Here is a 21,689-nt window from a genome sequence, read left to right on the forward strand (position 1 = left end):
TGGTGTACTCACGGAACTCAACACAATGTCACTTTAGAGGGCTCACGTATATAAAATTATATAGGTATATATATTTGAACAAAGTTTCACAGCAAGAGAGAGAGAGAGAGAGAGAGAGAGAGAGAGAGAGAGAGAGAAGGTTTATTGAAGGGAAAGGCAGAGAGGTTGGCCTGAAAAATGGATATCTGGCCTTCTGCTCTGCAGTGGAGAACGGGAAGAGGAGAAAAAGAAGGGTCACGATGGGGAATGATGATGATGACAGGAGGCAGGTGAAAAAAGAAAAGGCACACCTCTTAACATTACAAACGACAGTCAGGGCCCGTATCGCTTAAAAAGCGCGAGAGCACACGGGTTGCCTCCAGAGTTTTCGAACTATCTAGCCAAGCGTTGAGAATCAAATTCGCCGAGAGGGGCATGCTGTCAAAAGACTTCAGAGTAGATGCTAGCATGAGTCTTTATCGTGCATATGCTGGACACGCTACTAAAATATGCTCTGCAGCCTCTAGCATGTCACATGTGGAACAGTCTGGGGAGTCCGCTTGTGCACTTAAGTGCAAGTACTTGCGTGTAAAGGCGCAGTTTAAACGAAACCTATGTATTATGCACGCAATCGGGCATGGTATTCTGCGAGGAACAGAAAAGGCCGTCGGTGGATGTAGCCGTTTAAAGTGGATCCGGCACACTTACTGAACTTCCTGAACAGATAAAAGCGACAAGACATTTCAACAGAAAGTACCTTACGCCAGTTGCAGCTGCATACAATCAGCTGACAGCAAAGCCGCCGAAAATGATAGACACGCTTCCGTGGACTAATACTAAAATAACTATAAACAATCGTCCAAGCTGTATCGTAGAGCAAAGCCGACAACTCATACAGTGGTTGACATAAGCCCAGGAATGTGTTTAGCTAATACGGACACATCGGTCATGAAAAAGGGCCCATGAACAGCGGCTACTAGTCATACATGTTCTGAGGGACTCACGCATCAAGAGTACGTCGCGGATGATCCTTACCCTTTTGTGATGGAACTCTACGCTGTCTGTAATGTGATAGAGTGTACAAATAGAGCTTCTGTAAGAAAACCCAAAATATACATCTACACGGACTTCTTAGCGGCTATTAAACATCTCAACCGAGAGACGAAGACGCTAAGGTCCCGCAGGGGATACATGCTCTCAAAATGAAAACAATGAAACGCATCCAGATACTTCGGACACGCGAAGATACTCAGAATGTTCACCAGAGGAAAGCCAACGCCTTACACAGCAAGTCCAAACACGAATGCCTCCCTCACTAGCCTCCCTTTTTGACCTCCGCACAGCTCTTCCCATATTGTCGTCCTCTGTAAGGAGATGTAGACGTGGCCTACTTCCCCCATGCACTTCCCTTCTTCCTTATAACTTCACCAGATTGGATGACGTACCCCTTGAGGGGATAAAGACATGGCTGCCAGGGAGCATCACTTCTGTTGTGGATAACGGGCAACACTAAGAGCAGAACCTGCTTCGGTTTGTAGAAGAGATGAATCTCCATTACCTTCTTCAGCTTAAAGGCCGCCTTTCTTTATGCCACATGGCAAGTGTTGGAATAAAAAAGAAACTACTTTGTGCATATATATAGTCAAATCGCTATAACTCGATGTTATTACGTTCATACGATGTCAAGCGCTTGTTATTCGTGAGTGCTAACATACTAGTTTATTTACACGTGCCATCGATACCACTAATAAAAACAACATTGATAGCCACATCTGCGGCGGAATAGAAAGATTCATTTAGGGAAGAAGGACTATGCGACCGCTCAACACAGCATGGCTGGTCTTGAAGATCGGCTCTTCACATCTTTTTCAGAGTCTCAATGTAATGCTTATATGCAGATTTGCGTGAGAGCTGTAAACCTGTTTTATTCATCTTGGAATACGTACACCGCGCTGATCTCCGCAGAACTGCTGCCGGTACATTCAAAGTTTTCATGTATTTTGACTATGTATGAATTTACGAAAAAAGAAGCACAACTTTCACCTTAGAAGAATTGCTGAGTTACCTTATAATATCTTTTCGAGCTAAAAGTAACTAAGCTTTTAAAAGAGACAAAGTGCTCTACCCAAGTGAAACCAAATGAGGGCTGTCAATACAATCTAGCGCTGCACATTTTTCCTGTGCATCAAACCACCCATTTGACAAACAGATTTCGCATGAGGCGCGCGGCAGAAACCTTCAGGATTTTAGCGCGAAATATATGTGTGAGCGTGTGTGTGTACGGCGGAAGCCATACGCAGCAGTAGGCAAGCACCACGGATATTTTCTTCAACGTGCACCGGGATCAGTGTAACGACCGACTTTATTTCATCACGTTCTTGAGAAGTAATCTTGTGCAACGAACAAAGAGTACAATGGGCATGAAAAAGAACTAAAAAGAAAATCGCACGGCGTGCGTGTGGTCCGAATAGTGAATTGTACAGGTCGCTCTTGCTCTCCAACCACTTCAACTCTGGGCAGCCCTGCACTCCCTGTAGGCGTTTCTGACAGCTTCCGCCTGCTCGGGCTGAAACGGAGAAAAAGCAAGAACGTCAGATATCAGGCGCATTAGTGGACATTCTCTGGTTTCCTTGTACGTATCTTAAATTGTGACTTCCCATTTATTACTCCAGCTGTAATCACCAGCCCACAGGGCTGCTTTCAGTTTTGCTTTAATATATCAGCTTTCATTTGAGTGATAAACGCTGTTGCCAGACCCGGCAGCATCCACCTCATTTTTTGCGGAGTCTTGTTTGGAAACCATGGCTAAGAACGCTGCCAGTTTTCGAACACTGGCAGTGATTTTTATCTTTCGATGGCGTAATGTGTAAAAATTGGAATAAAATTTCAAACCGCCAATAACTGTCGGAAGTAGGAAATTTCAGAGAACACTGATGATTACTTAAGTTATCCCTATGCGTGCAAAGCACCACTCTTACTCCGCTTCATCGAAAAATATGTATGCATTCTGAATACAGCCCAAGATTTGTTCATTCAGTCCACGGAATGAATGTCCGTTCGGATTAGAACACGGGTGGCATGCAACACATGGCATCGGGTGCTCTGCGTCCGGCTCAGTCAGGCGCTCTTATTTAAGCCAATCTTGGTCAGGCATTGTGTTCGACTTGTTTCCTTTCTGATTAATTCGGTCTGCCCTGCAAATATATTTGCGCCTTCGCTTGCCTCAGCCATATCACCGGCACACTCAGTGTGCGTGTTCATCATCACTGGAGCCACGACAGTGATGGCGGCTGCTGCGCACGGGTTGCGCAGTTGTACCTTCCCTTGCTTTTTACGACTTCCTTCTTTTTTATAGAATTGAAACGTAGTGAAATTAAAAACAATGATCAAGTAAAATGGCGACTTAAGCATGCAACGTGACGTGTGGACTGGAAGTAGCATTTATATTTCCATTTCTTGTGCATCCGTTTTTAAGGAAGAGGAATAAAACTTATAGCGAGGTTTTTTGGTTCTTTTCATTTGTGTACAAATTTAACTGAACAGGGAGGTTAATTGCGCAGTTATCGTAAAAGACGGAATTTATGCTTTTTTTGTAATGCTTTCCGCACCCTGAGCACCAGTTCTTATTGCGCGTTCCTTGAGGCACGTGTTTTGTCGACAGCTAACCCCGCCTACCTCAGTTTAGGGTAAGAAGATTTTTGAGTACGTATTTTGCCATCTGTTCAATTCTCTCTTGTACTCATGGATAAATGAATAAAGTGTCGAAGGTGAAGTGTTTTTAGCAGTGCTTTCGGGGGCTTTCTGTAGCAGGTGATGTTGTACTTATTGGTCACTAACACGAAAAAACATATTTCTGATTGAGAGAGCCTTAGCACATGCGCCGCTTTTGCAGCAAGGGGGTCAGTGTTGAGGGCAGTATGACCCATTAGGGAACCAAAATGCACGAAACCTATATCACCACAGGGTCGAACGCTGGCTGCGTGTGGCCGCGGTGGTCATTAAATCGTAAATTTTGTGACTTCACAATCTCACAGTAACGAATCTTGTGTCCTAAAGCTTGTGATGCTAAACGCAGGAGGTTTACTAAGGCATGTTATCGAACTTTAAGATTACATTAGTGTGCGTACTATCCATTTTGCTTTGCTTTTTTGAACTGGGGAGCGTCTGCCATGCAAGGGTCGATGAGGTAATGTTTTTCGGGATAGTATCTACAATGCGTTTATTTCGGTCCATTATCTGACCTACATAGGCTGAGAACTAACGACACTGCTTTCTTTTTTCTTTTCCTCACATACTGACCTTAGCCGAGAGCTTAATGGTGCAGACACCACTAAAGCTTTTGTTTATGAACACAAGTAAAATTATAAAAAAGTACACAAAAAGTGCACTCAGAGCTGTGCTTAGGAGCAGCACGAAGTTTGTTCCAGGTAAGAAAACGAGAAGTAAAAATGTACTCACGGAGAGAACAGCTGTCACCGCCGCACTCTAAGAAAAGAAAAGAAAATTTGTCTCGTAAGGTGCTGATAGAATGGTTTTGGCATATTGTTATGGCCTGCACCTTCACTTTCAAGAAAAAATTGTCTGCTTACTTTTAATGGATCAAGTTTTAATTCGCACAGTCTCAAGAGTAAGATATATGCCGTAATTTCATGATTCATTTTAAAAAGCATTGAACACTTGAACACACTTAACACTCTTTGTACGCTGCTACATAATTATTGAATCTCTTATGTTTTGTTTTAAGAGATGCAATTAACTTGAACGTTTTTTCTGCGCAAGGTTCTTTACTCATATTGCTGCGTATTACACCTCGGAATTGGACTCCTAAAGTTTGAGATACGCTTTCGATGTGCTTTTTGGAATTTATTCTCTGTGCACACATGTACGCTTCACAGTAAAAATTATATTCTGCTCTTTCCCAATGCAGAATGCTGCTACCATTTTAGACACCTGCACTCTACTAATGCAGCCTTCACAATCTGTAATCCTAGAATACCAAGGGGCGAAACGCGCTTATCAGCTTTATACACGTTACGCGGACTTAGGAAGCCAACGCCATATTCCTGCAAAAGCCTGTGAGAGATCGTCAATTTCGAACGGCACTAAACAGTTCCTTAATATTTAGACTGTTTCGGCAGTATGCAGTAAATTTTTTGCTACAAATTGACCAACGTAATTATTCAAGAAGAGTGTCAAAAGAGTGCACTCACAAAGTCCACGTCGGCATCGCACTGTCTCTTGAGGAGCTGGGCCACGCTGCCACCCTGGCCGCGGATGAATTCCCTGGCCTTTTCTTGCAGCTGTGAGAAAAATCACCATCATCAGCAATGGCAGCCTAACTTGGTGCACTGCAAGACAAAGGCCTCTCCGACATCCTTCCAATTAACGTTTACTTCTTCAAATGTGACCTTGCTATCCCCGTAATCTTAATGTGAACCGTCCGGCTGACTTTCTGCCGCCCCTGGTGCTCTTCTTTTGGAATTCACTCTGCTACCATGAGACGTTATCGATGATCTCGACTTCCCATTACGTGCCCTACCACTGTAAAATTTTTCTTGATTTGAACAAAGATATCAATCACAAAAGTAAAAGAAATAGAGCAGGATAGAGGACAAAGAACAATACAAAACATGACAACGTCTTCGTATATATATATATATATATATATATATATATATATATATATATATATATATATATATATATACAGGTTGTTTCACCTAAGACCGTTAAAAGAGTAGAAAACTGAGCTAGTTGGTTCATAATTCTTGGTGGGTACAGCCGAAATAACAAGACGCAGACACAGAAAGGAACACGTAGAACGTAGACGAAGCTGACTGTCAACTAAAATTTTATTGGAAAACCCGCGCTTTTTGTTTCCTTGTCAAAAAGATCTTGCTTTTATCTCCCGTGGGGTTCGTTCAAGAAGGAAATTTCTTTTCTTGATAGAGAGATTGAAGGTGTACTAACGCACCGCTGTCCTGTTTCCCGTATCGCCAATGCCTCAAGGATCTCACGTGTCACTTGGTCTGCAAACCTTTTCATGACTTGAACTTCATGCAACTTGGGCTCACACTTGCGCACTTTTTTTCCTTTTTTGTTTTCTTTACAATCTCTGCAATGCAGGGCTAGATTGCTGCTTGGGGCACCTGATAGCGCTATCAGGTGCCCCAAGCAGCAATCTAGCCCTGCATTGCAGAGATTGTAAAGAAAACAAAAAAGGAAAAAAAGTGCGCAAGTGTGAGCCCAAGTTGCATGAAGTTCAAGTCATGAAAAGGTTTGCAGACCAAGTGACACGTGAGATCCTTGAGGCATTGGCGATACGGGAAACAGGACAGCGGTGCGTTAGTACACCTTCAATCTCTCTATCAAGAAAAGAAATTTCCTTCTTGAACGAACCCCACGGGAGATAAAAGCAAGATCTTTTTGACAAGGAAACAAAAAGCGCGGGTTTTCCAATAAAATTTTAGTTGACAGTCAGCTTCGTCTACGTTCTACGTGTTCCTTTCTGTGTCTGCGTCTTGTTATTTCGGCTGTACCCACCAAGAATCACCTAAGACTTTCTGCAATTGTTAAAAATAAGGTATTTGGATTAGATGCGCGCTTTTTCTTTCATAGCATTGTCAGTGGTGTAGTACATCATAATGCAGCTAAGACGTGCTAACTATCAGGCTTGTTAACTAATATTCAATAGTTAACTTTTAAACTATTACCGTTGGGCTCCTTAATTATTGAGAGGAATGTAGCCCACCGTAAGTAATACCCATATCAGTTTTTAGAAATTCGAAAACGCGGTTAGCCTTGGCGCTGTGGCCCAACAAATTTCGCCTACATCGCGCCAAAATACATGCGGTTTGAGAAGCTTGCAGGCAAAGCAACCTCTCCAGTGAACCTAACTCGTCGAGATAGCCAAAATTTGTTGGGCCACAGCGCCGAGGATAATCGCGTTCTCGAAATTCTAAAAATGGATATGGACATTACTTACGGTGGGCTACATGCCTCTCAGTAATTAAGAAGCCCAACTGTAATAGTTTAAAAGTTAACTATTAAATATTGGTTAACAAGCCTGCTAGTTAGCACGTCTTAGATGCATTATGATGTACTACACCACTGACAATGCTATGCCAGAAAAAGCGCGCATGTAATTCAAATAGCTTATTTTTAAAAATTGCAGAAAGTCTTAGGTGAAACACCCTGTATATATATATATATATATATATATATATATATATATATATATATATATATAATTAATAAATGCAGTATGTAAACAAATATGTGATGCAAAGAAGGTAACACAATTCACTGCTGAGCATAAAATGGCATGAACTGCGGCCAAAAGTGAGTTTAATGAAAGAGACGAGGTTAATTAAAGTATAGTTTTCAGCCATCCTGGGAAAAAAAACTGCATTTGAAACGATCGAAATGTATAGCTTAATGGTGAGGTTGTCGTGACTTTTTGATCATGGAATATGAAAACAGAACAAAAGCAATACGTGAAACATGATAAAATGAATTAAAACTGCTATGCTGGGCATTTAGTGACTCGATATGACGGCGCATGAATACGAGAGGAGGTAGTTTCGGCGAAGGCAAGGCACAAAGGGTTGAAAATGGTGGTCATTCCGTCGATATATCAACGTTACTGCTTTTCACTGGATGCTGTCTAATAGGTTATTGTCATAATATTTTTTAGCGTTCCAGACGGGAGATGTATTATCACCCGCGGGACGAATTAAGATTATGTACAGTAATATGTATGTTAGCCTCTTGTCGAGCATTATAAAATGTTCGTCTCAAATGCCCGAGCTATATTAGCGCTTTAATTAGTGGAAATGATATTAACATCTTCGATAGGATATATTAGTGGTAAATTAAAGGAACAGTACTTATATTCCCAAACTCTGAAAAATAAGTAACCGAAAGCGTAATTAAACGCGGAATGTGATATGCCGGTCCTTTTCCGAAGAATAATGCAACGCCTAGCATTGACCCTTGAAGTCTCTTACAGGGGACAGGATTTCATTGAAATATTAGATATAAACTCTTAACGGTGCTAAACAAAACCAGTAATACAATTAATATCTGAAGATTTTCTGAAATATTGAGTAGTTTGCACTAGAGATTAGGATATGGTACAGTAACAAAAGCCTAAGCGCAAAATCTGTACGGCCCGGATGCGGTGGCTCAGTGGTTACGGCGCTCGGCTGCTGACCCGAAAGACACGGGTTCGATGCCGGCCACGGCGGCCGAATTTCGATGGAGGCGAAATTCTAGAGGCCCGTGTACTGTGCGATGTGAGTGCACGTTAACGAACCCCAGTTGGTCGAAATTTCCGGAGCCCTTCATTACGGCGTCCCTCATAGCCTGTGTTGCTTTCGGACGTTAAACCCCAATAACCAAGCAAAATCTATAAATATGGCGTAGTACAGCTGAGCTCCAATATAAAGGGTACAGGAAGTGTGTCCGAATTCAATTTTTTGTTTTACGGCGATGAAACTATGTCTTAAGCCGCTCTAAATATTGCACAGTATCCTATTAGACTCCAGAAATTGCATTACACAATCGTGCAGTACAGTTTTTTTATCAGGTGGAAGATTACGGGGCACTAGGTTTCCAACAGCGGTCGCGCATGCTCTACTGCTACAAAATCAGTATGGAGAAAATAATGTGAGGCAAAACTTCCTAACCTGTTTCAGAACTCAAAGAAATAGCTTAGGCAATTTGCCTTCACAATGTGCTTTAGGTTCTGCGCATGCACAACACGGAGAGTAATCAAGTGCCTCATACCCGGGAGTCAACACGCTCTCCCATGCACTTCACCACAGCCTGGATCTGGTCGTCGTTCAGGCCTGTAAGACGGAAAAAAGTGCAGGTTACAGTGAAACGTGTGACGTCGGATTATGTGAGAGCTGTGCAGCGCCCGGATTGTCAGCTATGGTGCTGGGACAGACAGCTGCCAATTTGTGCTTGTGTGGCATGCTGAAATTAAATGATACGAAGTGGCCTTAGTCTTATATGTGGTAAAACTGAAAAATTACCTACATATATATAGGTGCAGAGAAAAGCTGGGAGTGCTCATTTATGTTGAGAAAAGTTAAAGAGAAATCTTTTAACCACGGTGCTTTTTAACATGCCAAAAGTTGGTTCATCAAGGTTTGTCGAAAGTTACGAGCGAAACAACGTAAATACTGTGTATTTGATTGTGTATTTTAAATGCGCATTCAAAGGGGTATTAAATATGTATTGTAAGCATGAGGACATCTCTAAGGAATGAGATACTTGGTTACAATGCAATGTAAGGCGATAGTTTTGCAGTGAAAAAGTTCCTCCCTCGTCCTTTCCAGTGGTTATGGCAATCGGCGTCTGACCCGAAAGACGCGGGTTCAATCCTGGCCGCGGAGGTCGAATTTCAATGGAGGCGAAATTGTAGAGGCCCTTGTACTTTGCGATGATAGTGCATGCTAAAGAACCCCGGGCTGTCGAAAGTTCCGAAGCCCTTCACTACGGCGTCCCTCACAGGCTGAGTCGCTTTGGGACGTAAAACGGCATCCCTTATATACCGAGTTGCTTTGAGACGTAAAACTCCACAAAACGAAAGCCGTTTGTTTCCGCAGAATACATTACTTCTTTGAGAGCAACTGGCGTTGAACCTCTTAATGAACTTGAATCTTTATAATGTCTATTATTTTCGCTTTTGTAGTACTTTTCCGCTCTCTGTATCAATACCGGAGGCTATTCCTTTCTAGCTCCGCTTTGCATTCAGCTTGCGGACATTGAATACTGCTTTGGTGAGGGTGCGTTTGCACCAGAGTCTTAAATCGGGGTTTTACAGATAAAACTCCACGCTTGGCTGTGCATATGTTAGAACATGAATAAATAAGCCAGTGGATAACGACTAAGAGCGCCACCACGAAGCATGAAAAGGGGATGGGATGGGTGACTGGCCTAGTTCAGGAACACAGCCGAGGAGCGGGGCTCATAATTTGTGCTGTATGCAATAACGCCGAAATTTTATGCAGAATGACGTTGTTAACCACTACTTCTCCGGCTATAAATTATGAGCAGTGCCGAAAAATTTAATAAAACGGGAGAATCATTTCCGTTCTCTTACCGCACAGTTCGTGGGTACCGTTGACAACGAAGGCTCCAGCCACGATGAGTGCACACACGAACAGCACCTTCATTCTGAACGGGTTCAATCTCTACGAGAGAGCAACGAGAGATGGACAAGGACTACGGGAGCGAGCTGGACTGAATAACCCCACTCCGACAGCCGTTATATACGCACAAACGATCTTGCCACTGACCTTGGGCAAGACGTGAAATATGATGTCAACGATCTTGAATAGTCTTTTCCAATATTATGTAATATGTACCACACGTGCTGGTCCATCTTTCTTTTCCCACTGCCAAGATGGCTATAATGAAGAAAGTTTTCAAGAATAATGCAAGCGGAAGGCCCTTTTTCTGTCGAGAGATGCGAGAGTGCGCTGTAATAGGAAAGTGTGGAAGCGCGTTGATACGCCCTGCGCCTTTCGATCATTGGCTGGTTTCTCTCTGTTTTTCTGGTTTTCTCTCTATTTCTGTCACGGTCTTATCACGCTTTTTGTCTTGAGTCGCGCTTGGGGGTAAATCCAGCATGTGACCATTGCGTATTGCGCCCTCCATCCTGCCCCCCCCCCCCCCCCCCCTCGCTTACTGCGACCAATTTCTTGCCTGCCGGTTTGCGTGCCGCGATTGTCAAGGCCATTAGCGACCGCCGCTGCAATATTGCGCTTCCGCACTCCTCTCTGCCTTCAGTGCTCAGAAACTTGCTGTTACGTCCGTTTCTTTAGAGATTACGGTGGCTATAGGCAATGTATCCAGGCAGTAAGTATGTACGGAAACTTTATTAATAAAGAAGAAGGCATGGCTCCAAGTCCTACTTTATTCGCGCAGTCCTACTTTTTACTAAAGATAGAAGTCGGCACTCATACATGAAAGAGCCTAGTACGGTTCAGGGCATGATCTTGTCGATTGTTGATTGTTGAGTTTTATGGCACATGGGCAACTACGGCCATCATGGGCCAAAATCAAGGTATAAGGTATAAGGAAATGGTCCTGTGCAGAGTTTTATAGGAATATTAAAATCGTCGTTGAAGAGAGCCTATAGCAGTGGTATGCGTTGCCTAGTTATGAAAGAGGAAAGAAATTTTATTTATAGCTTATAATTGAAGTTTTAAAGAATGTCATGTAGCCTCAGCGGCCATCCTTGGCTGGGCATGCATGTTGAGCCCCCCAACCAACCAATTAAAAACTTCATTCCTCTTCTCAGGAATGAGAAGGTGGCTGAAGTGCACCTAAAAGTAAAGCGAGGCAGTGGGTTAAAATTGAGAGTTTGTCGAGCAAACCTGCTTCTCTTAAAAATCCAAACACTCAAGACACGTCCACAATCGCATCTTCTCCCAACAATAACATCGGGTGCAAAAAAAAAAACTGTGTAAAAAACTTTGTCTTTAGTTTTTCGACTTTCGTGCACGAGAGTAAAATGTGACTTACTGTTAATTCTCCTGCACAATTTTGGCAACGAGGTTTTTCTTATTTTGTCAGCAGAAAGCTATGAATAAGGCGTGTAGAACTATACGAAAGAAATTCAAGAGCGCTTCTACGTCAGGTTTCGAAAGATGGGCAAGCATTTCCTAGTGTACCTGGTCGTGTCCTGGAGCAGTTTTCTTCCCGGCAGAGAGTAGTCTACCGATTTCTTGGAGGGTAAATAGACTGTTGTATTTTGTATTTTTCATTTGCACCTCCACTTGTTGGGAGTCTGTGTTCTCCTGCTATATTTTTGTATTTTGAAAATTACTGGCTGTAGTGTGAAGAACTTGAAAACCGCAGCAAATTGCTTCCCTAAAGTATCTACCTGTTCCTGTATGCTTGCTTGAGTACCAGTTGTTGTTGAAAGGGGGATCGTGAGGAGTGAGTAGTTGCCATTTAGTTTTCGCACCTGCGGTTGCATTTTGTTTGGCTGTGATTTGACTGTTTGTAGGAGGAGATGTAGCTCTGCCATGATGGTGTCGGCCTTGCGCCGAATAAACCGCGCTCGTGCTCTCGCCTTTTTGAAAATAATGAGATTTTTGTGTGTTGCTTATATGCAAAAGACTCCCCAGGCTTTATTTTGTTGTTGTTTTTAATTTTTATTGTCTCTTGTGTACCACACTTTGTGGTTCTGACGCAACACTCCTGTGAATTTTGAATGGATACATGTGCGGCAGAAAGAATGCACGTTGTGAAGATTTTATTTCTCTCATCTGTGGTATGATTTTCTAAAATTATATCCTCCAAACTGGTTTCTTTTCTAAAGAATGCCCGGTGAGCTAAATGCAACTTCCAACGCTGTGGTTAGCTTTGAATGACTGTTGGCGATAATGAGAGACCTACCGTGAGAGGGAAATGATCGCTTCTATATGGATTATCTAAGTTAAGATCACTGACAACATACGGTGAACTAAAAGACAAATCTAAAACACTAATTTTCCCTGAGGTTGGAGAGCAGTATGTGGATACACGCGAGTTGAGTAAGCAAACGTTATTGCATAGAATTCAATTCTCTATAAAATGGCCTCTAGCGTCAGTTTTCTCGCTTCCACAAAAACATGCATATGCATTAGTCTCCAACTACCAGGTATGGCTCTGGTAGATGCTCTAAAAGAACCTCTAAATAATGAAGTGTTACCTTCAGCTTTGGCTCAACATATACAGATCACACTGCAATGGTTTTGTGTGAAAACAGAGTGGCTGCGGCAGATTCGAGGCTTGTTTTTAGTTTAAGCTCACGAGGCGGGGCGCAGTTTTTCACTATGAAGGCTACGCCTCCCGACAGCCTGCTCACCTGCTGTCGGTCGCGGCGGAAAGCAGCATAATTCTTACGAAAGTTATTTTTTAGAGGACCTAAATTAGCAACTTGTAGACATAAGGCGTGAAGAGCGTGTGCTCTTAGTATGTCTTTTATGCCACTGTAGTTGTTTAGAAGATCTCTACAGTTCATTGCTTGGCGCCGTGACTCGGGGCCTGTCTTTTTTTTGCCCGAACCAGGGAGCTCCGCCGACCGCCCGACGGGAACGGCACGGAGCTGTTCTGGGTCGTGTCCGTCGCCTCTGCAGAGGCGCTGGACGACCGTGCAGAGGGCACGTTCACGTTCGAATTTGACCTCGACTTGTGAGAAAAGGTCTTGAGGCCTGCCAACCCGGAGGCTTGCGCAGCCTGCTTTGGAGATGGTGGAATAATGTTGCTTACTCCACCTGGGGACGCGGATGGCCCCCCCACAGGCTGGTGTGGTGTGCCGTGCCCACGCACCACACCGGCGAAGTTTGTTCTTGCCGTGAAAGAGAATGTGTTTGTTAGAGCGAATCGCCTTCTTCCTTCTTTGTAAGAAATGTTTTCTGTAGTTTTGAGACTAATAATGCCTTTTTCTTTCTTCCAGGACTGACACGCCCTGGAGTATGCAGCATGACCTCCTTTGCAGTTTACACAGAGCGGGGCTGCATCACATTCATCAGAATGGGTATCTTTCGAAGCGCATTTCGCGCAAGTTTCTCGACCGCGGCAACTCTACAAGCGTGGACGAATCCCTGAAAATTGAAAGATCATCGAGGGTTGGGTATGTATGGTCTTACGTTAATTTTCAGATATCCCAATTGGATTGTGTTGGGCAATGTGCTGGTGTTGAACATAAGGATCAGGTGTTTTTGTTTCTATTTCCTGGTTATATTTCCGGATCTTTATCCGCTGAACATTTATGACGTCTTGGTCAGTGAGACCTTCCAGCATTTCTTTGTCGGAAAGGTGGACTAAAACGTTTTCAGAGATGACGCCTCAGACATTATTCAGAGATCGACGAGAAGTGACAGAGACAGGGATTTCGCCTAAGGACACGAACTTTGAGAGTTTAGAGTATTGGACAGTGTCGCGTATTTTGAGCAGTAAATCACCGCTGGTCATTTTGGGTACCTTGTACACAAGGCCTAAAGTATCTGTCAAGCACTTTGCTACGAGGAATGGGGATATGTCTTGCTTTTTCGTCTTCTCCTTCGCTATGTATGACATGAAATATTGGGAATGTTATCTTTCTTTTTTGAAAAAAAAATCACCTGCTTCGTTCCGCCCTCTTTTTAGGGAGCGATGAAGTTTAGAAAGGGGGGGGGGAGCCATAAAAAAGTTGAGGTTTTTTGACCACCGGGCCAACCGCCAACCAAGGAGCCCAAACAATGGGAGAGGACAGGACCTTTGAAGGAAGCCCTGCACACGCCAGTTGTACACTGTAACTATAATCAAATATGGCGTAACGCAGGGTGGTTAGCCACACAAGGTTAACGCTGCCGCCTGGAAGAAGGAAAAATCCAAAAAGAGAGAAGTGCACAGGTGAGTGGTGAGAAAGAGATACGAAAGTGAAAAATAGAGTGAAGGATAGGAAAAGGCGACTGCCGATTTCCCCCGGTCGGGTCAGGCCGTAGGTGCCGTGTACAGGAAGATGGGCTAAAGTGGTGTTATGCCTTCACCGAAGGGTCTTAAAGGTCAAACGCTCGGCATCAGCTCAACCAACAGGATCCCCTGTTGCCTGGACACGGGTGAGGCAAGCACGGCTAAGCACAGGTGCACGGATATGTGCTGATGCACTGCTCACTTTCATTCCACAGCGGGGATTTCCCTGCGGATGCTCAGGAATCCGTGGTGTCGCAACTCACCAACATCTGCATGAAGCAGATGCCTCTGCTTGGGGATCTGTGGGGATTGACACCGGGGTTACCCCAACTGACGTTATGGTGGATAGTTTTGAATGCTTGGCCCTGTCTTTAAGCTCCAGAAGAAAGTCACCACTAGGCATTCCTTTAGCTTGTAGCCCGTGGCCAAGGCATCGGTCGTGCTTTTTGCAACAATAAATGGTGACATTGTTCGGGCAGTAATTTGTCTCTTCACTGTGCGCAACGAGGAATTTGGAGAACATTTCTTTGGATTTATAGACGTACTGGGTTGTCACATCGGTCCGCAATCTTTACTTAGGATGATCATTTTGATAGGGAGATGGAGCCATGAAATATGTATATTGTTAGGCCATGGTGCCAGCCGCCCACCACGGAAGCCGACAAGGAACTGGAGAGGAGCTTGCAAAAGCACTGTCCACGCTAGCTGTACACTCCAACTATAACCAAATATGACTCACCTCAGGGTTGTCGGCCACACAAGTTTTACCCTAGCCGCCAGGAAAAAAACAAAACACCAAGAAAGGAGGAGGAGGCAGATGAGTTGTAAGAAAGAGATAGGAAGGTGAAAGATAAAGGAAAGGATAGGAAAAGGCGACTGCCGATTTCCCCTGGTCGGGTTAGGCCGGAGGTGCTGTCTACGGGAATCTGTGATAAAAGTGGTGTGTTGCCTTCGCCGTGGGGCCTTAAAGGTGCAAACGCTCGGCTTCCGCTCAACCACCCGTATACCTTTTTTCCTGGACATGGCTGAGCCACACACGGCTAAGCGCGTGTGGTCGATTATGTGGTGGCTCACTGCTTACCGTCATCCCCCTGAGGGATGACAGTGGGGATGCTCGGCAACATGAGGTATCGCAACTCACCAGCATCTGTATGTTGAGGATGCTCCTGCGGGGCGAAACCAAAAAAAGCAGGTGGAAATATCACTTTTTTTTCGCTCATCATTAAGAGGTAATTAGCAGTGGTGTGTGAATAGTGCTTTTTCAGTGGGGATCCAATACGAGTAATGCAGCGAAGACCCGAATCGAATAGTGACGGAACCGAATCACACACGAATAGAACGTTTGTATTAGTATCCGCTACTTGTGCACATATTCGCACAAAAGGAGCAATCATGCGAAACACTAAAGTTAGCACTAACATATGATACGATCGGTAACTTATGATAAGGTAAGAAACTTGTAAAGCGAAAGATGTAGCTGTTAAAAGCCGACAGGCCAATCTGCACTACAGTGTCCCAACATGAAGTATATTGACTAGATTGCCGTGAAGTTATATGTACAGAAAAATCAGCTTTGCTGGTGACCGCGAAAGAGAATAAACTACATCTGCATCTTTGTAAATAAGACGGACGCGGCAGCTGCTTGTGAACCATTGCCCCTGTTACCGTGCCTGAAGGGAGTGTTTGCTGCATTTGTAATCAAAATTGCTGATTGGGCGAGTTGGCGGAACATGATTCGAATTGACCAGTGCGAAAACACACGGAGACAAGAAAAGACACACAGCGCCCGTCCTGTCGTCTGTGTTTCTTCTCTTGCCGCCGTCTGTTCTCGCGCTGGTCAATTCGAATGCTGCACTTGCCTTAGCCCTGCCGCGTCATGCAGTCTTAGAGGCAGTGTAGAAGCATTATGAGCGCCGTCAAACGAATGGAGCGCGTTGCGGCACTGAGCCCCCTTCACCCCGCACATGCTGATCACTGCAGGGTGGTAAGCGGTGTCGATGTGGGCCGTGTTTTAGAACAGCCGCCAAAGAAAATATGGAGGGCCTTATTCGAAATTCGTGCCAATTATTCGAAAAGTTGAGACCACATTCGATTCGTTTCGAATAATTTTGAATATACACTATTTCGTTCGTTCGAATAATCGAAAAATAGAATGCTGATTTATTCCTCGAAACTTTCGAATGCTTGCAGGCCATTAAACACTGGCACTGTAATGATTTTTACAAGAAAAATAATTAATCTTAAATAAATCTAAAATTCCACATGCTGTCGGTGGGATCAGAACTGCAAATCCCACGTACGCTGCTCTATCAGTTGAACTGCGGCGGCGGCTGTCTAACCATGCGCTTTCGAGTGCATTCATTTTGCCCGCAGCCTACCCTTGAGAGCGTTCACAGCGCTACTCTCGACATAGCGGCGGGTGTGGAGCTTTCTCTAATACCGAAAGCCACGTAGAACATGATCGAATAGTACAGGCGACAGCGGGGCTGCATTTGTGGCATCAAGGCTGCGAGAACTGAATCCCTCCTTACGGTATCGAGGAGACAAGCGTAAAAGTTTGCTGGGCTCGTTGCGACATACATATGAAGAAAGCCAACAGCCATTCAAAGCAGTGAAAGCATAAGGCAATGTTTTTCTCTTTGTTGTGTGGCGAATGTGAATCAGTAATTAGTTGTGTCATCATTTCTTATCAGAAGGTTAATTGACTGGAAAGATGAAGAGAAAACCACATGCTCTCTGTAGGATCTGAACCGACCACCTCTAGATGTCGGAGTAAGGTACATTTCTGGTGTTACCGGAGTGCGCTGCAAGCCCGCGCAACACCGGTGGAAAAACCGTGGCAAGCGTTCGCCTACCGAACGAGCGTATGCGCATGGTTTTAACGCCAAGCGGATTTCCCAGAAGTGTCGGTGAAAGATATTAGGCATTGATTAATACATCGACATGTTGCACCGTACATACGCAACGGGCTGGTGTCTCAACTGCACAGTGCTGGCAGTTCAGCCGCCGTCAAGGGGCTGAGGGAGAGTGGGAGCTAAAACAAGGACAGCTAAGGACACCAGTCATCGACGCGGGTAGCCGAAGCGGCGTGCGCAGTTATTCCTTCCCTTTTTGTCAGCCCGCCAAATATTGCGCGTTTGAGAAGAACGTTTTCTACAGCTTTGTTTGCATGCTGGCGCACTCCAGGCCATTTGTTTCAACGCAATCTTCGTCCCAAAGTTTTCCTTCGGTCGCAAATCACGATAAACATTTGGTATTACTTTTTTCACACGAAAATGCAATCGTTCTCTGTGGTAAAGAAGAGAGAAAGTATCCGAAACTGATCTCAACTCTTCCATCGAGGCTGGGGACAAAAATTACGAGGACACTTAAGACTACTTACGTGCTGTGAATGCGAAAACATGCACACGGGTGTTCGGCTACGGCAATTGCAGACTAGTTCAATGCAGGGGCCAGCGAAGCTGATATGCTCGCGCCTCCAGAATGGAAGCTGATGAATAAGACGATGCCGAAACCCAGTGCGAGAGAATGGCAGTTTAGCGCGCAAGGGTGTTGTGCTGCGGTGGTGGCGCATTTCGCTGCTCATGAACTACCAGCACTGCAGCAAATTGACCTTGCAGATGTGTTTGATCGCGTGTGTCAATCATTTATTTTCTCTCCCCTAATCACGTCTATGTTGGTTCACTTCTTCCTTCTGGGATACTCCATTGTTACAGAACTGTTTCATGCACTTTGCTGGAAATGTCGCACTCATAACCAGTCTGCATTCAGTCCTCTGTGAAACAACACTGTCCACTGTTCCCACTCCTGTTCCCACTATACTTGACACTATTTTGCATAAGTTTTACAAAAGACTCGAGCCTTCAGTGGTTTCCGCATAATGAGTAACGAACTGAAAGTATGAGCATATATGCCGATGACCTCACTTTTTTCTGCGCTAAGCTAAGCATCATTGAAGTTATTCATTTAAAGAAGGGCTTTTGTAGGGTGTCAGATTTCAGATTGGTCTTTCTAAGAATTGCGGTCTCTTGTTTGGAATATAGGAATCGACACCTGTTGAATATTCTGGTACGCAATGGACACGTAAGCCACCCAAGTACCTTGGAGTTCCCTTCAGTGCTTATAGGTACAGTGCACCCTATTGGAAATACCATGTGCAGACTCACAAAATTTTCGGCCAATTTCTCTGGGATTGGTCTTTTGAATCTATGAGGACTGATAACATTTTGCGGCCTGTAAGTACTGGAGGCCTTGGTTTAGTTCACCTGTATGCCCGGCAGACAGTTTCACGTTTCATGTTTTTCGGTGTTATACGCGACCAATAGTGCGTGGATTCTTGCAAGCCAATTTATTTCATGTTTCACCGAACCTGACTGCGCTTTCTAATGTTTCTAATTGCTCATGTTTGTGGGGCTCCATTCATGAGGAGTATTTGGCTGTTCGTTTTCTGCTTGTTAGCTTCTTCTCTAGGCTCCTGTTTTCAGTGTCGAGGAAACGGTTGTAGAAGGATTTAATCTGTATGCTCTTCCCTCCGGTCATGTACTACTCATTATATTTTGGCTCACCTGGACATGACATGCTCACAAGAGTAGGCAAAATGCCCATCTCGGCAAGTACCAGGACATTTTCCGATAAGCTACATAGGAAGGCATTACCCGTTAAAACGTAGTTAAAAAAAGGGCATTTTCGGTTCATGGCAAATTTCCGCCTTTGTGATGTTCCGGAAATAATTGAACATTTTTTCACCGATTGCAAAGATGCAGTACTGTTCTGGGATATCTTTCTACGGACATTGAAAAAAAAAACGACCTAATTTGACACCGCATGCTGTACAATATCTCACTGCACTGCCATTTCGTGATAAAGCTTTTGATATGTTTTTTTCTGAGTGGAATACATTGCCTCGGTAAAACGGGCATGATGGATCGAAATGGTAAATTTGTGTTTTCTTCATTTCAGCAGCAGTCGACTTGAGCAGCGTGATTGTTAACCTAAAGGAAATCAATGCCCAAAGCGAGTTTGGACCCGAGTGGGAAGCACTCCTAGTTCTGTGCTGTTGATCGTCCTCTTTCTCGTTAATCGTTGCTTCATAATCATCATCATTATCATAATCATCAGCCTGCCTCGACCCACTGCAGGGCAAAGGCCTTTGCCATGTCTCTCCAATCAACCCTGTGCATGGCCAGCAGCGGCCACTACATCCCCGCAAACTTCTTACTCCTAACCAGCCACTCAACTTTCAGCCGCCCCCTGCTACGCTTGCCTTCTCCTGGAATATACACCGTGACCCTGAAGGACCAGCGGTTATCTTACCTTCTCATTACATACCCTGCCCAAGCACATTTCTTCCTCTTCATTTCGACTAGGTTGTCATTAACACGCGTTTGTTCCCTCACCCACTCTGCCCGCTTCCGGTCTCTTAACATCACACCTGTCGTTTTTCTTTCCACAGCTCGCTGCAGTGTCATTAACTTAAGCTGAACGCTTTTGTCTAGCTTCCACGTTCGTGCCCCGTAGGTGAGTACCGGTAAGATATAGGTGTTGTATTCTGAAGTCGTATTATAATGTAGTATAGTGATGTACACTGCGCTGCGTCTTTTCACGTGCTTGGTTTAGGTTTGCCGTATTATGCATAGCGTTGTTTTGCGATTGTTTTCTTCATGGTTTGTGCACAACGCATGTGCATGGAGCGTTGTTGCACTGTAATAAATACCATGTGAAAAAAAGGTGATGGCGCAGTGCGCTAGTGAAGTGACCAGCGAAGGTGAGCTGTTCGCGCCGGCCGGGGTTCGAAACCGACTTCAGGAGAAATTTTATTCTTGCTTCTTTCCTGATGATGCTGGCACTGCCAATGATTTCATGAGGTCACGTGGTTTTTCGGACCATGTGGAATGGACAGCGCTGGATTTCCCGCTTCATGAGCGATATGATAATATCGCATTAATAGTGCTTCCTTACGTCGGAAGGCGGAGCATGCCATCGGAAAGTGCCCATTTATGATGTGTTTCCAGAATGTCCGCGAACTGAGAGATGTGCAGAACTCCTTCCAAAGTCTGCGCTTTAAGTTTTAGTGCGCACGAAAAGTTGGCGTGCTTGTTCATGGGTGAAAATACTATAGTTTTTTCTTTAGGTTTAATCTTCGTTGACTGTCATTTAATATTTGAGTAATTTTAGAGCCATGGATTTCTGGTAGAGAAAGAGAATGGTATTGTAAGGTCTGCCTTTTAAATTTGGTTGTGCGTCAAGCTGTGCCTGCTAGTTCAAGGGTGCAAGATGCTATATTGTAACAGTTGTTTCACTGAGAAGGAACTGCAGCGGCTGGACGAGGGCGCCGAGAGCTGAACAAGGGAACGAGGGCACAAGAAAACAGACCTACACTTCAGCGTCGTCTGCTTCTACCGATTGCGCTCTCTTTCTTCTTCTGCCTCTAATCTACGTGTAAATGTACATATATATTTTTCTTATATTTAGATTTAGTTTACTGCCATAAAATAGCGACAGATTTTGGAGCGATGAATATCCTATACAGAAAGAGAATGATAAGTTGTGAGAAGGAAAGAAAACATTTGGCCCATCGGAGCACAGGATAATGCTTTCGGTGAGGGACAACTAATGTAAAGAACAAATAATACGAGGCCTAAAATACTCTATTGCGGAAGACAGGAAATCACAGGGTCTCTATCTCAGACTACGCTATTAATTCTGAAAAGCAGCTTACAGTTTCATAAATAATTACGTAGGTGTTTAAATAAAAGTCCTGTTATTCCATAGTAGAATAGTTTGGTGATGTAAACGCTCCTTACAGAGTGAAACGCTTCAGGTAAGTATAAAGCGATATGAATAGTGTATAACTGTTGCTCTATTTTAACAATTTTTTCTAATTCTGATCAGTGCGAAATTATTTGATTTGCCTTTCTGGAACCCATATTGGTACTCTGATTTGAAACGGTGGGCGTTTATATGAATAACTCACTTATTGTTAGGAACTTTCTTTACCATTTTCGAAAACACGAGTAGAATTGGCCTATAATTATATCATTCACAGCACATCCTTTGTGTGAAAAAGGCACTTTTCTACTTTGATGTTGGGATAAAATATTCTTGCAGCGAACACTTCTTAAGTGGCAGTGGACAATATACAGGGAGTTTCACCTATGACTTTATAGAATTTTTAAAAACATTATTTTTGAGTTAGAAGAATGCTTTTTTAAGCATAGTATTGTTAAGGGCGTAGTGCACAGGATACAGCT

General features: G+C 43.9%; 1 protein-coding gene across 1 annotated transcript; it reads right to left on the minus strand.

Moving 5' to 3' along the window:
* Positions 1–2,392: 2,392 nt before the first annotated feature.
* Positions 2,393–10,222, minus strand: LOC149344218 (uncharacterized). Its single transcript, XM_089546215.1, has 5 exons — positions 10,094–10,222; positions 8,770–8,831; positions 5,190–5,279; positions 4,438–4,464; positions 2,393–2,545 (listed from the first exon to the last, which is right to left on the minus strand). The coding sequence occupies exons 1-5, from the start codon at positions 10,164–10,166 to the stop codon at positions 2,486–2,488; spliced, it is 312 nt and encodes a 103-aa protein (XP_089402341.1). The 5' UTR covers positions 10,167–10,222; the 3' UTR covers positions 2,393–2,485.
* Between the last annotated feature and the right edge of the window lie 11,467 nt (positions 10,223–21,689).

This window comes from Amblyomma mixtum, chromosome 5 (assembly GCF_055824585.1).
Source record: "Amblyomma mixtum isolate Tamu chromosome 5, ASM5582458v1, whole genome shotgun sequence".
NCBI classification, from domain to species: Eukaryota; Metazoa; Arthropoda; class Arachnida; order Ixodida; family Ixodidae; genus Amblyomma; species Amblyomma mixtum.

Excerpts from the sequence above, each read along its gene's own strand:
- LOC149344218 (XM_089546215.1), bottom strand. The coding sequence starts at position 10,166 with ATGAAGGTGCTGTTCGTGTGTGCACTCATCGTGGCTGGAGCCTTCGTT. Across the intron at positions 5,280-8,769 it reads GAGAGCGTGTTGACTCCCGG|CTGCAAGAAAAGGCCAGGGA; the intron begins GTATGAGGCACT and ends TTTTTCTCACAG. Across the intron at positions 4,465-5,189 it reads GCGATGCCGACGTGGACTTT|AGTGCGGCGGTGACAGCTGT; the intron begins GTGAGTGCACTC and ends TTCTTTTCTTAG.